The following is an 11,973-nucleotide window of genomic DNA, read 5'->3' as shown; positions in this document are numbered from 1 at the left end:
CCCCGGTAAAGCAAAGAAATGCTCACAAAATGAAGTACAGAGTCAGTTAGTTAGTCACTCAGCAAGTTAGCTAGGAATGTATGTAATTTTTATGGCACACAGTATTTCCCTTTATTTGATAGACACCGAGAGAAAGAAAAAATGGGTGGAAAAAACGGGTGAGAGACGTATAAAAGGGATTAACTCACATTCAGACCTAAAACAAAAGCAGGATTATTGTGTGTTCAGAGAATGTATGACAATAAAATATATGACATCCAAAAACAGAAAATTTATTCTTCACCAGATCGTTTCTATAATACATGAAGGCTGCTTTATCATGGAGCAGAGAGAAATAACAAGCTGACAAAGAAATTCGCTTCAGTGCGCTTTTAATGAGCATCACCAGACACCTCCTGAATGACTGAGTCAGAGAAAGTGTAAAAGATGATGATGGTCTTATAATAATAATAATAATAATAACAATAATAATTATTATAGTAGTAATACGACGACTACTACTACCTCTACTGCTACTACTACTATGATTTATTATTATTATTATTATTATTAGTAGTAGTAGTAGTAGTAGTAGTAGTCGTAGTATTAGTACTATTAGTATGTCCAAGTATATACTATATACATGATAAGTGCTTACGGTAGCCTGCAGCCAAAAAACAAACAAACAAAAAAACAAGACATCAGGACATAAAGCTGAAACATGTTGACGTTTTGTGATAGAAAAAATTCACTGCCAGCTTGGATGATACTCACGATTCTGTGAGTCAAATGTTCACTGGGGACTATACTATACATGATAAGTACTTACGGTAGCCTGCAGCCAAAAAACAAACAAACAAACAAACAAACAAAAAAACAAGACATCAGGACATAAAGCTGAAACATGTTGACGTTTTGTGATAAAAAAAAAATTCACTGCCAGCTTGGATGATACTCACGATTCTGTGAGTCAAATGTTCACTATAAAGAAGAACTCTGACTTTAGCAAATCGTGAAATAACACTGTGGAGCACGACAGGCCCAGTATTTTTTCAGATGGTCACATTATAGGTTTGAGAGAGCAGCTGCTGTGTGCCTGGCCACCTCGGGCCTTTGGTGTTACATGAGAGTTTCACACTCCAGCCAGCTGGGGGCAGTAGAGGCTTTAGAAATCGGCTCAGCGACAGCCAGAGAAGCAAGCGTGCAGAGCTGCGCTTGTTTCTTGTCGTGCGGTGCAAGAAACGCACTTTTGCAAGGTGGAAGTAACTTTTATCCTCTCAGGGAAGAGTTATAAACGACCCGGTTTCCAAATCTGGTTGAAAGACTGACGGCAGACGATAATCATGTCGGCCTCAGCGGCGAAAATCAGCAGGAAGGAGAACTCAAATCACGACGGAGCGGACGAGACCTCTGGTAACGTTAAGGAATGGCGGTTATCCATGTACAACGCCATCTTCACTTGTTTTCCTCGCTTTTTTGCTGTTGTCAGTGTAGTCCCGCCTCATGTCAAGTTGAAATAATGTACCACGCTGGATTCGGCCGTTCATTCACAGCCACGTGTAGCCAAAATGCCGCTTTGCACAACAGTTTCACAATTTAGCATGCTTTGACGGCGCTAACTGTTTAGCCAGCATGGGCTGCTGGGTTTCTGCTGCTTCGCTAGCTGTTAGCTTACATTAGCTCCTGCTTCATGATAAGCAGGCCGTTATTTGCTTTGCACAAGTTCATTGCAGCGTGTATTTAACATAATTTGCATTCACTTCCCAGTGCAAAACAGACGCATCTCAAATTGTCGCTGAAATCGCTCGCAAGTCTAATTTTCCTTTGTTAGCATCTGTGGCTGCAGGTTTTCAAACGTGGAAGTTTGGGCACATTATTAGGTTAATTAGCTCTTCGCTGTGTCTCAGGTCCTACTTTTAAGTCAAGAAGGCCGACCAGCGATAGTGATGTAGCTTATCATGCTAGTCAACTTGGCTTTTGTGTTTGTGTGTGTGTGTGTTTGTAGCTGGGCAAAATGTAAACAAGGGCTATTAATCGGCTTAGATAGCGACACTGTCTCTGTTAAAGGACGCCTTTGGGTGTTTCTCGGTGGTTAAAACGGAGCGTGACGCACGGATCAGCATCGCAGCGTGTTAATGAGTGTGTGAGTCCCGCAGCGGGTTAAAGTGAGCCGTGTGTAGCCCCGCATTCAAACCAGGCCGCCTTCAGCAGCAACAGGAAGCTACCGAGGGTCTGACTGCGGTGATTTCACACAGAGACACCGACACAGACTACTGACAGCCACAGCATGTCACCAGAGTTTACAGAGGAAACACACCGGGCTGCTGCACATAAAGTGAACTGTCCCGTAGGCACGTCCAAATTTATTTAACAGGATAGTTTTTCACTAGATATTTGAGAATTTACACTCCCAGGTATCTGTTCATGCTCGTAAGTTGAAGCACTAACACGCGCAGAAGAAATCTGCCGTATGTCTCTATTTTGATGCTTAACTAGTAAGTGACAGATGTTAGATTAGACGATATGTGAGCTTGCACGCGGCTAAATAGGTGCAGTTGTACTTTATTAAGGAGATTATTTTGCTAATTTGGCTGTTTACACACGCGTGATGTTGCAGTTAAAGCCACACTGAAACATTACATCTTATGATGGATGAATAAGGAATTTTATTATAATGACTTGATGGTGTAAGGATGGATGATGCTGCAGCAAGTGATGTGCGTTTTGACACTTGACAGCCGCTTTTCAGTCAGGATGTTGTGGAAATTGAATAGTGGCTTAGATAACAATAAAATAACTAACAATAATAATGATAATAAAATAATAGTAATTTGATTTATTTAATTGATTTAACTCGGTGGGCTGTCCAAATCTTAACAACTTACTTGTACATCTGTCAAATGAAGTAATCATCAAAAGGTCAAAGTTTCCAGGATTGCACCGACAAGAAAATAATTTGGCTCCTGTTATCTGAATTAATGTCTGTTTGCCACATAGTAGGATAACAGGTATTAGGGGAAATATGAAGTGAGTGATATGTGTGGGTTTAGCTTAAATTGTTGATCCAGGCTCCAACACCAGCTCCAACAATCATTAAGACTAAAGACTATAACAAACTATAACAGCCTGAAGCATATGATTTTTTTTTTTTTTTTTTTTTTTTGATTTTTTTTTTTTTTCTTTGCATAAATCTGCTGGTTGTCAGCTGTACTCTTAGTGTCACTGCACTTCAGGTTGAGCGCATGGTGCAGATATTTGTCTTTTACTCTGAAAAGTTAAGTAAAACCTGTTTTGTTTTATTTTCAGAAAAAGAGCAACAGGAGGCTATTGAACATATTGATGAAGTACAGAATGAAATTGACAGGTAAGTTGAAACATGATCCTTAAAAAAGAAACTAAAGCTATTTTTATGGTGATGATCTTGATGAGTGACATTTTGTTTGCATCTCCCCTCTCAGATTGAACGAACAGGCCAGTGAAGAAATCTTGAAGGTAGAGCAGAAGTACATCAAATTACGCCAGCCCTTCTTTCAGAAGCGATCAGAACTCATAGCCAAAATTCCCAACTTTTGGGTCACAACATTTGTCAACCATCCACAAGGTAAATGCTGACATGTATGACCTTTTTATTTCAGTGAATTGTTTTGTTTTGTTTCTCACATTGTTTGACTGTTTTGCTGTACAGTATCTTGACGTCATCCCTTGAGATGATGTTTAGTGTGTTTTATAAACAATTACTTAGAAATTAACTTAGAAATAAACTATTTGTGTTCTCTCCAGTTGAGTTCAATTCCTGCTTGTTGCCCACATTGCTGGACAGGATGAATTTCTTCATTCAGTCTCTACTTCACAACTACACACTACTACTTCACAACATTTTTGTCAAATACAAATTGCCTCCATAAAGTCCTGACATTCCTTGAAAGAAAGCTGAATTATGACTTTTAAAAAAATGTGGGTGATGTGAGTTCAGGGATAAAGGCTCATAATATCAAAGGAGCTTTTATTCTTAATTTTTTATTGATGTGACATCACACACTAATGGTCTGATGTTCCTCCTCCTGTAGTTTCAGCTCTACTGGGAGAGGAGGATGAGGAAGCTCTTCATTACTTGTCCAGGGTGGAGGTCACTGAGTTCGAGGATATCAAGTCTGGTTATAGAATAGATTTTGTGAGTCGCCTTGTCTTCTTTGTACTTCAGTATTATTTATCAGTATGTTTGCACAAAGTCCTGTATGCTGACACAGATTTCTTTTCAGTATTTTGATGAGAATCCGTACTTTGAGAACAAGGTTCTCTCCAAAGAGTTTCACTTGAATGAGAGCGGGGATCCTGCTTCGAAATCAACTGAAATTAAGTGGAAAGCTGGAAAGGTGGGTGTGCATTTCTTCATTCTGGTCAATTTGGTTGCACACAATGTGATTGTGAATTTAATGTCACATTCGGAAGGTTCATGATACACGTACAAACCCAGATTACACTCCTCCACCACCATTTTGATTGTGTGACAATAAGAGAAATTATGCATGTCATTTTGATCTGTTTTTCATAAATAAAAAAAATTGAGTTAACGTTTATGTTTAGACAGGTGAAACATGTTAAATGAAAATGAAAACAATAGAAAACTAGGGTTAGGGTTGGAAATTGAACAGTGAATAATCAAGTTGAAGGTAAATTTGTCTGATTTTCCTTCATCACACTTTTTTCTCCTTTTTGCACTTAATCAAATTTATGGCATTGTGCTCCTTCCATGAAATTTCATGAGACAAGGCCAAATGTTAGTTTTCCAGTGACCCAGAGGAAGGCAATCTTGACTTAAGACGATGCCATCTTTTTCTTGGTGCTGCTCAGGACCTGACGAAACGCGCAGGTCAGATGTCAAACAAAGCCGGGAAGAAGAGGCCGCATGACGAGCCGGACAGCTTCTTCACCTGGTTCACCGATCATTCGGATGCAGGGGCCGACGAGTTGGGAGAAGTCATCAAGGATGACATCTGGCCAAACCCGCTGCAGTACTACCTGGTAGGATGATAGCCCTTTACTTCATTCCATACACTTTATGTCAGCTTATCCATGTAACACACTTATTAAAAATTCAGGTCTGGTCCAGTCAGTGTCATCTACCTCGGACATAGTGGATATTATACATCTTGATGACATATTCTGTAATTGATCAATACTACACGGGTTGTGTGTGGGACACTTTTTGATCAGATTGCCACACAAGTAGCTTCAGTGTTTTATCATTATCATTCTGTATTTGGATGGAGAGGTTTACCTACACGGCAAGCATATCAGACGTGTTTTTTTACTTGTCACATGCAACAGATGAGCTCTCATTTTAATCTAGGCAGCTGTCTGCACCAGCCCTCACAGATTTAACACAACCTAAAGTGTTTCTTTACGCCTCAAGTCAAGTTCCCTCCGTTTTACACATGTAACTACAGTCATTGTGTATCGGGCTATGAGTGCTTCGAAACGCAGGTGACCTACATTCAACACTGCACCTGAACGCCTCCTGGTTAGACGCACACACAGAGCACTTGCTGCTGCTCACGCCACACTTGAGATCTAGACAAAGGGTTAGTGTCCCGTGATCTAAATGACCTACATGACACTGTAACAGCCGAAATACACATGAAGACATGCACCCGTGTGGGACTCTATGTTTTTTCTATGGATGTTTTTTCTTTTTTTTCCTCTATGTGGCTCTCCAACAGGGAAAAACACGGCTGACATGCAGCCCACACAACACACTAGTGTAGCAGGTTTAAAAAAAAAAAAAAAAAAAAACACTCCAGGTCCGTGCCTGGTGTAATTTAGGTGTAAAAGTGTTCAGTGGTAGGCCAGACCAACTCTGCTGGCAAAGGTAATGGTTATTATAACATTAACAATACAGCATTACCAGAGTAGCCTACAAATAAAAGCACATGAAATTATCTCCAGGAGCTGGAATTAAGTAAAAAAATATAATTCAGCAGTACATTACTGCTCTGATTTGCCATTTGTTTTTAATGCTCTGCTAAAAATTGTAGTTTATCAGCCTAAAATGTGTTTAACAACATGAACCAATCAGAGGGGCTGACTGTTTACAGTGGACATGCAGCGTTACATCTGGCACATTACATCTGTTACCATGTTTCTCTCTAGCCAGCTGTTAGAAAAGTGGAGGGCCCATTGTAGCTCCTTGTTTCTTCTCCGGTTTGTTTAACTCATCTTAGTTGATATGGAGCTAAATTGGAAATTTGATGAGCAGCATTGTTTGCCTTGTTTCCATTTTTCTTCATCAGACTCATAATTCAAACCAAAAATTATATTTCCATTGTTGGCAACACGGAGAATGCTGTTTCAGTGAGCCGCTGTTAGCTGGCGTAACAGAAGCAGAAAAGGTAGTTAGACAGCTGTTGTGTAGTTGTGTACAGCTGTGTAATAATACACAAAGTGATGCGGCTCCTGTGACATTGTAGTAAATGGCTTTGGATCAGTCAGATTGCTTGAACAGAAACCCCTGTTGAATAACTATTAATAGTGTAGTTTTCAAAATAAATGATATCATGTAAATGCTTAAAATTACCAGCTTTGTTTGAAGGCTGAGCTTTTTTCACAAATAGTTGTACTTATTTTACAGACAAGTTGAGTAAACACATCTTTACATCTTCAGTAATGAATGTTAGTTTTCCGGGGATGCCCCCAGTGATGAGGATGAGCCTGTTTTGGGATGCCTGTAATCCAGGCAAAGTAAAATGAATGTTAACATCTTGATAAAAGACAAATCTCCATGGAATGAGATCAGTGATTTTTCCATGGGGGCCACTGGGGCAACAGATGGCAACAAGGTGCAGCAAAACAAAGCAGTCAGGTTCATCATGGCTCATTCATTTGATGTAACATCATCGGTTTCACTGTAAAGCACAGCTTGGATAATGTGTTTATGGTTTCTCATATAATGTTATTTTAATTGTGTTTTTATTATTATATTATTTCATTTAGAAGAAAAATGTGTGGAGTGCAAAACCTCATAGTTAAGGCTAGTCATTGCTCCTCTTCTGGCTCAGACCCTCTGCTACATGTTATTCCCTCTCTCCGCCCTTTCCTGTCCCTCTCTGTAATCTCACTGTTCTGTAAAGCAGGAAGGCCAAAAAAATACTCTTTGGAAAAAAATATTGCTTGCTCTGTGCTTAAAAAGAGAATCAAGTGTCGCGGGTTCTTCAGTGCCTGTATCGACAGCCAGTTGTTTTTTTTTTTTTTTTTAATCTGGCACATCTGAATGTTGTATACCATCGTCCACCAAAGAGCCACAGATCACTCGTGCAACATGCTCAGCAACATGCAGCCCAGCCATCATGTTTATCCTTTAGGATGATTTTAATGGCTGCACACTTCTTTGTTGCCTGACATGGGGCCTTGTGGTGCAGTTCCATTTCACTGCAAAACTATAAGTCGCTCATCTCCTGCATTTCTCCAATGGGGGTGTGTCCCGGCAGATCAATGCGGCTAATTTCTGAGTTAGTGCTTCTTCTTTTGCTGTATGGCTGGGCAAGTAATAGAACAGCTACAACAGTCTAATAAGTTAAGAAAACTGTATCTCTTAGCTATAATGCAGCCTTTAAAACCAGGAAAAGACAACACTTCATGGAAATATTGCAATATCCAAAATCCCAGACAATAACTAGTCTCATGTCGCGATATCGATTATAATATCTTTATATTGTCCGCCCTTGGGGGTAGGCGCAAAGTATTTGAAGTCAGAAAGTTTAAAGTTAAATTCAGAGACTTGTTCACTTTCTCATAGAGGTTTTACAGACTGTAGTTCATTATTGATCAATGATCTGAATGGATCATCCCAAACACTGCAGCACACACACGAGCTGCGAATTACTTTGCAAAATGTGACTCTCATAGTGAAATACATATACTACCAGTGTTAGTTTAAATATATACCCTAAATCACAATGAAAAGTTACAGTGAAAAGACGGACAAAAGCTCACCTATAGTACGGTCACATGAAGAGAGTTTGCTGTCGCTTGCATCTCAAAAGCAACCTGTGTTGGAGGAGGGAAGAACAAGAACAGGTCTTCCACAGCGCAAAGCAAAGTTCTCCTTTACACCCTGACTGATGCAGTTTGTGTCAAGAATCGCGCACCATCTTTTTTAATCTGATAGGTCCGTCAGTCCACCACAGACACCATAAACAGCCAGGAAGAGTTCGCTAACCCGATCTAAATGTCCAAAAAATGTCCAAATGCCGCTTCAGCCTCTAGCAGGAGTGATGAGCTCTGGTATATGTTGCAGCCACGTTGATCATAAATATGGTTTTACGGATGTGACATCACAGACATTATGTTAGGTACCTGCACCAAGATTCAGATTCTTTACATTTGAATGTTGGAAAGAGGGAAAACCATTTGAACTATAGCTATATTTTTGTCAGTGCTATTCCGCTCTGGTTTTCATAATTATTTGTGGCTGTTGCTCCTCAGGGACTTAAATGCTGCTCTGACTGGCCTTCTGTGCTGCCACATGAGTCAGGCTGTGTTTATATAAGAAGCTCTAAGTTAACACAGTTTTATGTTTAACATTGGAGTACAGTGGCAGTTAGACTGAACATGCGCTTTAATGTCTAATCGTTCACCAGGTCCCCGACATGGAAGACGAGGAGGGCGAGGGTGACGGTGACGGTGTTGGTGACGACGACGATGACGAAGAGGAGGGCTTGGAAGATATCGACGAGGGGGATGAAGAGGAAGGGGAAGATGAAGATGAGGATGGCGATGGAGAAGATGGAGAGGTAAGGACATGGAAGCTTACCCCAGGACTCAAGACCAAAAGACAGACACAGAGTTGCTGTCTTGTGGTGTTAATAAGCTGTTAATTAAAATTAATCATCAAAAAAGATATTTTTCATCTTGTATTTATGTACCAGAACTCTTAGACTTAGATGAATTCTGAAATGTGCATGTATGTTGCGGGATGTCTCTTAAAAGATATGTTTGCCTTTTCAGGATGATGGTGAGGATGATTAAACCTCAAAACGATGTTTCAGCAGACACCTTTTCCTGGTCCTTTCTCCATTATCATCCTACAACCCATGGGAGCAAGAATTTATTATTATTTTTTGTAATTATTATTGTTATTTTATTTTATTTTTTTCTCTTATCCCCCCCCTCCCTCGGTGCCGTATGCCTGTCCGTCCTCTGTTCCCCTGCAGCCACAGCCTGTCCATAACGCAACGTCTCAAGATAGTTCAGTAGTCCACAACGGGTCTGCAGCGGGTGGGAGGGTGATCAGTGGCTATCTGGAAGACTCGCCTATCATTCTTATATTACATCTCCCAAAGACATGCAAAAGAATAAAAAAAAAACAAAAAAAAAAACTTGTAGCATTCTGCACGTCATCCTATGTAGGTTTAAATTAAATAGCAATTTCTATGTAAGATATGAAAATACAGTTTCTGTTGTGCGTTCAATAAAAATAAGCCATGGTGCAGTGATAACTTAATCATAGCATCCTTAGCCACTTTTTATATATAAATGTATATTAAAATATATCTCCAGTGGTGGGGGAGGGGGGGTACTAAGACTCACTAGACTTTGAGTTTTCCTTTGTGACTCATTGTACTAATGGAACTGATTGAAAGCACCAGCTTGTTCCTTTCAACCATTGTAAACATTTTTTGGATCTATATCTCGCTATGACAGTTGTTATTGTACACCATCTAATGGGGTGGCGTGGTGGGGCATGTGGGTTTTTGACAACTTTGGATTTATGTTAATTGAATTTTCATTATATTGTGTTTTCTTTCTTTTTGTTTTTCTTTTCCAGACACCCACAAAGTTGTAAATTTACATTTTTTTATAAAACCAAAACAAAAAAACTGTTATAATATTGAGCTTGGCTTAAACATTTTGAGATGGGAGAGTAAAAGACATCTGTAGAATCTCCCAAGGAGTCTACAGTATTTCTCCTGTTCCACTGGAAAACAACCTGTTCACATTAAATTAAGTGTACCAGTTGCTTTGTTACAATAAATAAATGTATGCACTATGTTTGGAGTAGTTTCTAAACAAAAACCAGCACAGTAAGCCTACTGAAGGACAAAAAAAGTCTTAGATTGTTGAAAGATCCAGTAGGAGACCTTCACAGATCTAGATCCTGTTATGTTCAAATTTAATTATAAGTTAAAGGCAAATTGGGCATTTCAGCTAAAAGATGCATAGTTACCGTTAACTCTGGAATCGTGCATCAAGCTTTATGTTCTTAACCACTCTGGCCAAACGTGGTCAGTCCACAAATTAGGTGGTTAACTGTTACATGCACTTGCACTTTTTGAAAAGCTATAGAGTAAGGTAAGAATTATCTGTCTTCAGTACATGTATTTACAGAAAGTTGTGAAACTGGCGAGCATATTTGTGGACTGTAGATAGCTTTCTATGATGTATTCTCAGGCAGGTTCAAGCCTGGCCTTCCTGTGGAATATCACCTGGGGAAAACCAAACTTTTAAGTTGCAGCTCACAACTGGATGACTGATTCAGTTGATGCACGCACTCACAGTTTTCTATGGCTTGACTTTGTATACGATCAGGAACGGGGTCCAGGAAAGTGGGTTGAAAAATTTTTGTGTGTATTGACACATTTGTCAATGTGAAATTTCTGGGGATGTACATTTTGCTCTAACTGCTGACAATAATTGAAAAGTTATCTACTGGATCTTTAATGTATTTTGACAAGAATTATTGATTTAGATGAGTCTCTCCCATATTGCAAGTGGGTTTTAAAATAAACAACAGTTTGTCCTGACTGAGGTTTTGAGGATTTAGTGTTTGTTTATTGGTGAATTATGTCGCTGCTTTTCAGACACAGGTTGCTCCTCTACATTACATTGGGCTGATGCTTCAGTACAGTGAGGACCATAAAATACTTGTTGAACTAAAATGGTAAACTCATGCGCATAAAACACCTTAGATAATGAATACATGACATAAAGGTTTTCCTTTTAATTCTTTTACAGAAGCCTGCTGTACTTGTTGGATGTTTTTTCATGTCTCTTCCAACCTATGAAGGTGTAGGCCACTCAACATCTCCTGGCAGTTTGACAAGCAATTCTTCATTAAGCTGCATTCTGCCACATCCAAATATCAATCTGCTGTCAGAAGCAAGTAATTAACAAAAACACCAACCAAAAACATCTAATTATTCCTTCAAGATTAATTATATGTGTAAAATCTATGATATGGTGTCTGAATGTTCTTGGATACAACTGTCATGCAGTCCTCCCACCAATAGGTGGCAGTAAAGCCTGTTTAACAAAAGACAGGCAGAAAATATGCAGTCAGACTGTTGATGCTGGCCTGATGATGTAATTCTTACAGGGTCTTGGTACATCTTCAGTCTTAAACATTTTAACATGCAGTTATAGCTGTGTTGTTCAAAGTGGGGTCTGGAGACCCCTGGGGGGCCTAGTGGGGCTTCCAGGGAGTCCTGAGAAATTAATTTCACTGAAATTTAATTCACCTCAAATTCTATTAGACTGCGTTCAGATGTCTTTCACAGTCACAACGTTTTATATTGAACACAGACCACAGACCATCGTCTTGATGTAAGGGTTCCTGCAGGGTAAAATCACTTTAAATGTTGACTTGGGGATCCAGAGCACGTTCAGACCCCCTCACTTAAATGTTCCTTTTTAAAAATGGAAAATGCAAAATGAGAGGTGGTGGTTTAAAACTGATTTTTTCCTGCCATAGGCCTGGCTCTTCACAACATACAAACTGATGGAGGAAACATAGTAGCTGCCATCAAGAATAATTATTCTGAAATAACATTGCGTCCAATTTAATGATGAACCCAACACAGCTCAAGTCAGTCAAACACCACAGCTGAAAGAAAGCCAGTTCTGTTTTTTTTTTTTCCTTAGATCTGATCTTTTTGTCTCGACTGTTCATCCATCTTTGTATGTGAACCCTTATCTGGCATCAGTGTGCAAGGATCTGTA

At 39.5% G+C, this 11,973-nt stretch overlaps 1 protein-coding gene across 1 annotated transcript; it reads left to right on the top strand.

Annotated features, from left to right (window-relative positions):
- The first annotated feature begins 1,141 nt into the window (after positions 1–1,141).
- setb (SET nuclear proto-oncogene b) lies at positions 1,142–10,024 on the top strand. Its single transcript, XM_030064692.1, has 8 exons — positions 1,142–1,392; positions 3,286–3,343; positions 3,438–3,580; positions 4,047–4,150; positions 4,239–4,352; positions 4,831–5,001; positions 8,616–8,768; positions 8,983–10,024. The coding sequence occupies exons 1-8, from the start codon at positions 1,323–1,325 to the stop codon at positions 9,001–9,003; spliced, it is 834 nt and encodes a 277-aa protein (XP_029920552.1). The 5' UTR covers positions 1,142–1,322; the 3' UTR covers positions 9,004–10,024.
- Positions 10,025–11,973: the final 1,949 nt, after the last annotated feature.

The sequence above is a fragment of the Myripristis murdjan genome, chromosome 12, assembly GCF_902150065.1.
Source record: "Myripristis murdjan chromosome 12, fMyrMur1.1, whole genome shotgun sequence".
NCBI classification, from domain to species: Eukaryota; Metazoa; Chordata; class Actinopteri; order Holocentriformes; family Holocentridae; genus Myripristis; species Myripristis murdjan.
The sequence above is the reverse complement of the archived record's forward strand: the minus strand, read 5'-3'. Positions and strand labels throughout refer to the sequence as shown.

Excerpts from the sequence above, each read along its gene's own strand:
- setb (XM_030064692.1), top strand. The coding sequence starts at position 1,323 with ATGTCGGCCTCAGCGGCGAAAATCAGCAGGAAGGAGAACTCAAATCAC. Across the intron at positions 3,581-4,046 it reads ATTTGTCAACCATCCACAAG|TTTCAGCTCTACTGGGAGAG; the intron begins GTAAATGCTGAC and ends CTCCTCCTGTAG. Across the intron at positions 4,353-4,830 it reads TTAAGTGGAAAGCTGGAAAG|GACCTGACGAAACGCGCAGG; the intron begins GTGGGTGTGCAT and ends GGTGCTGCTCAG.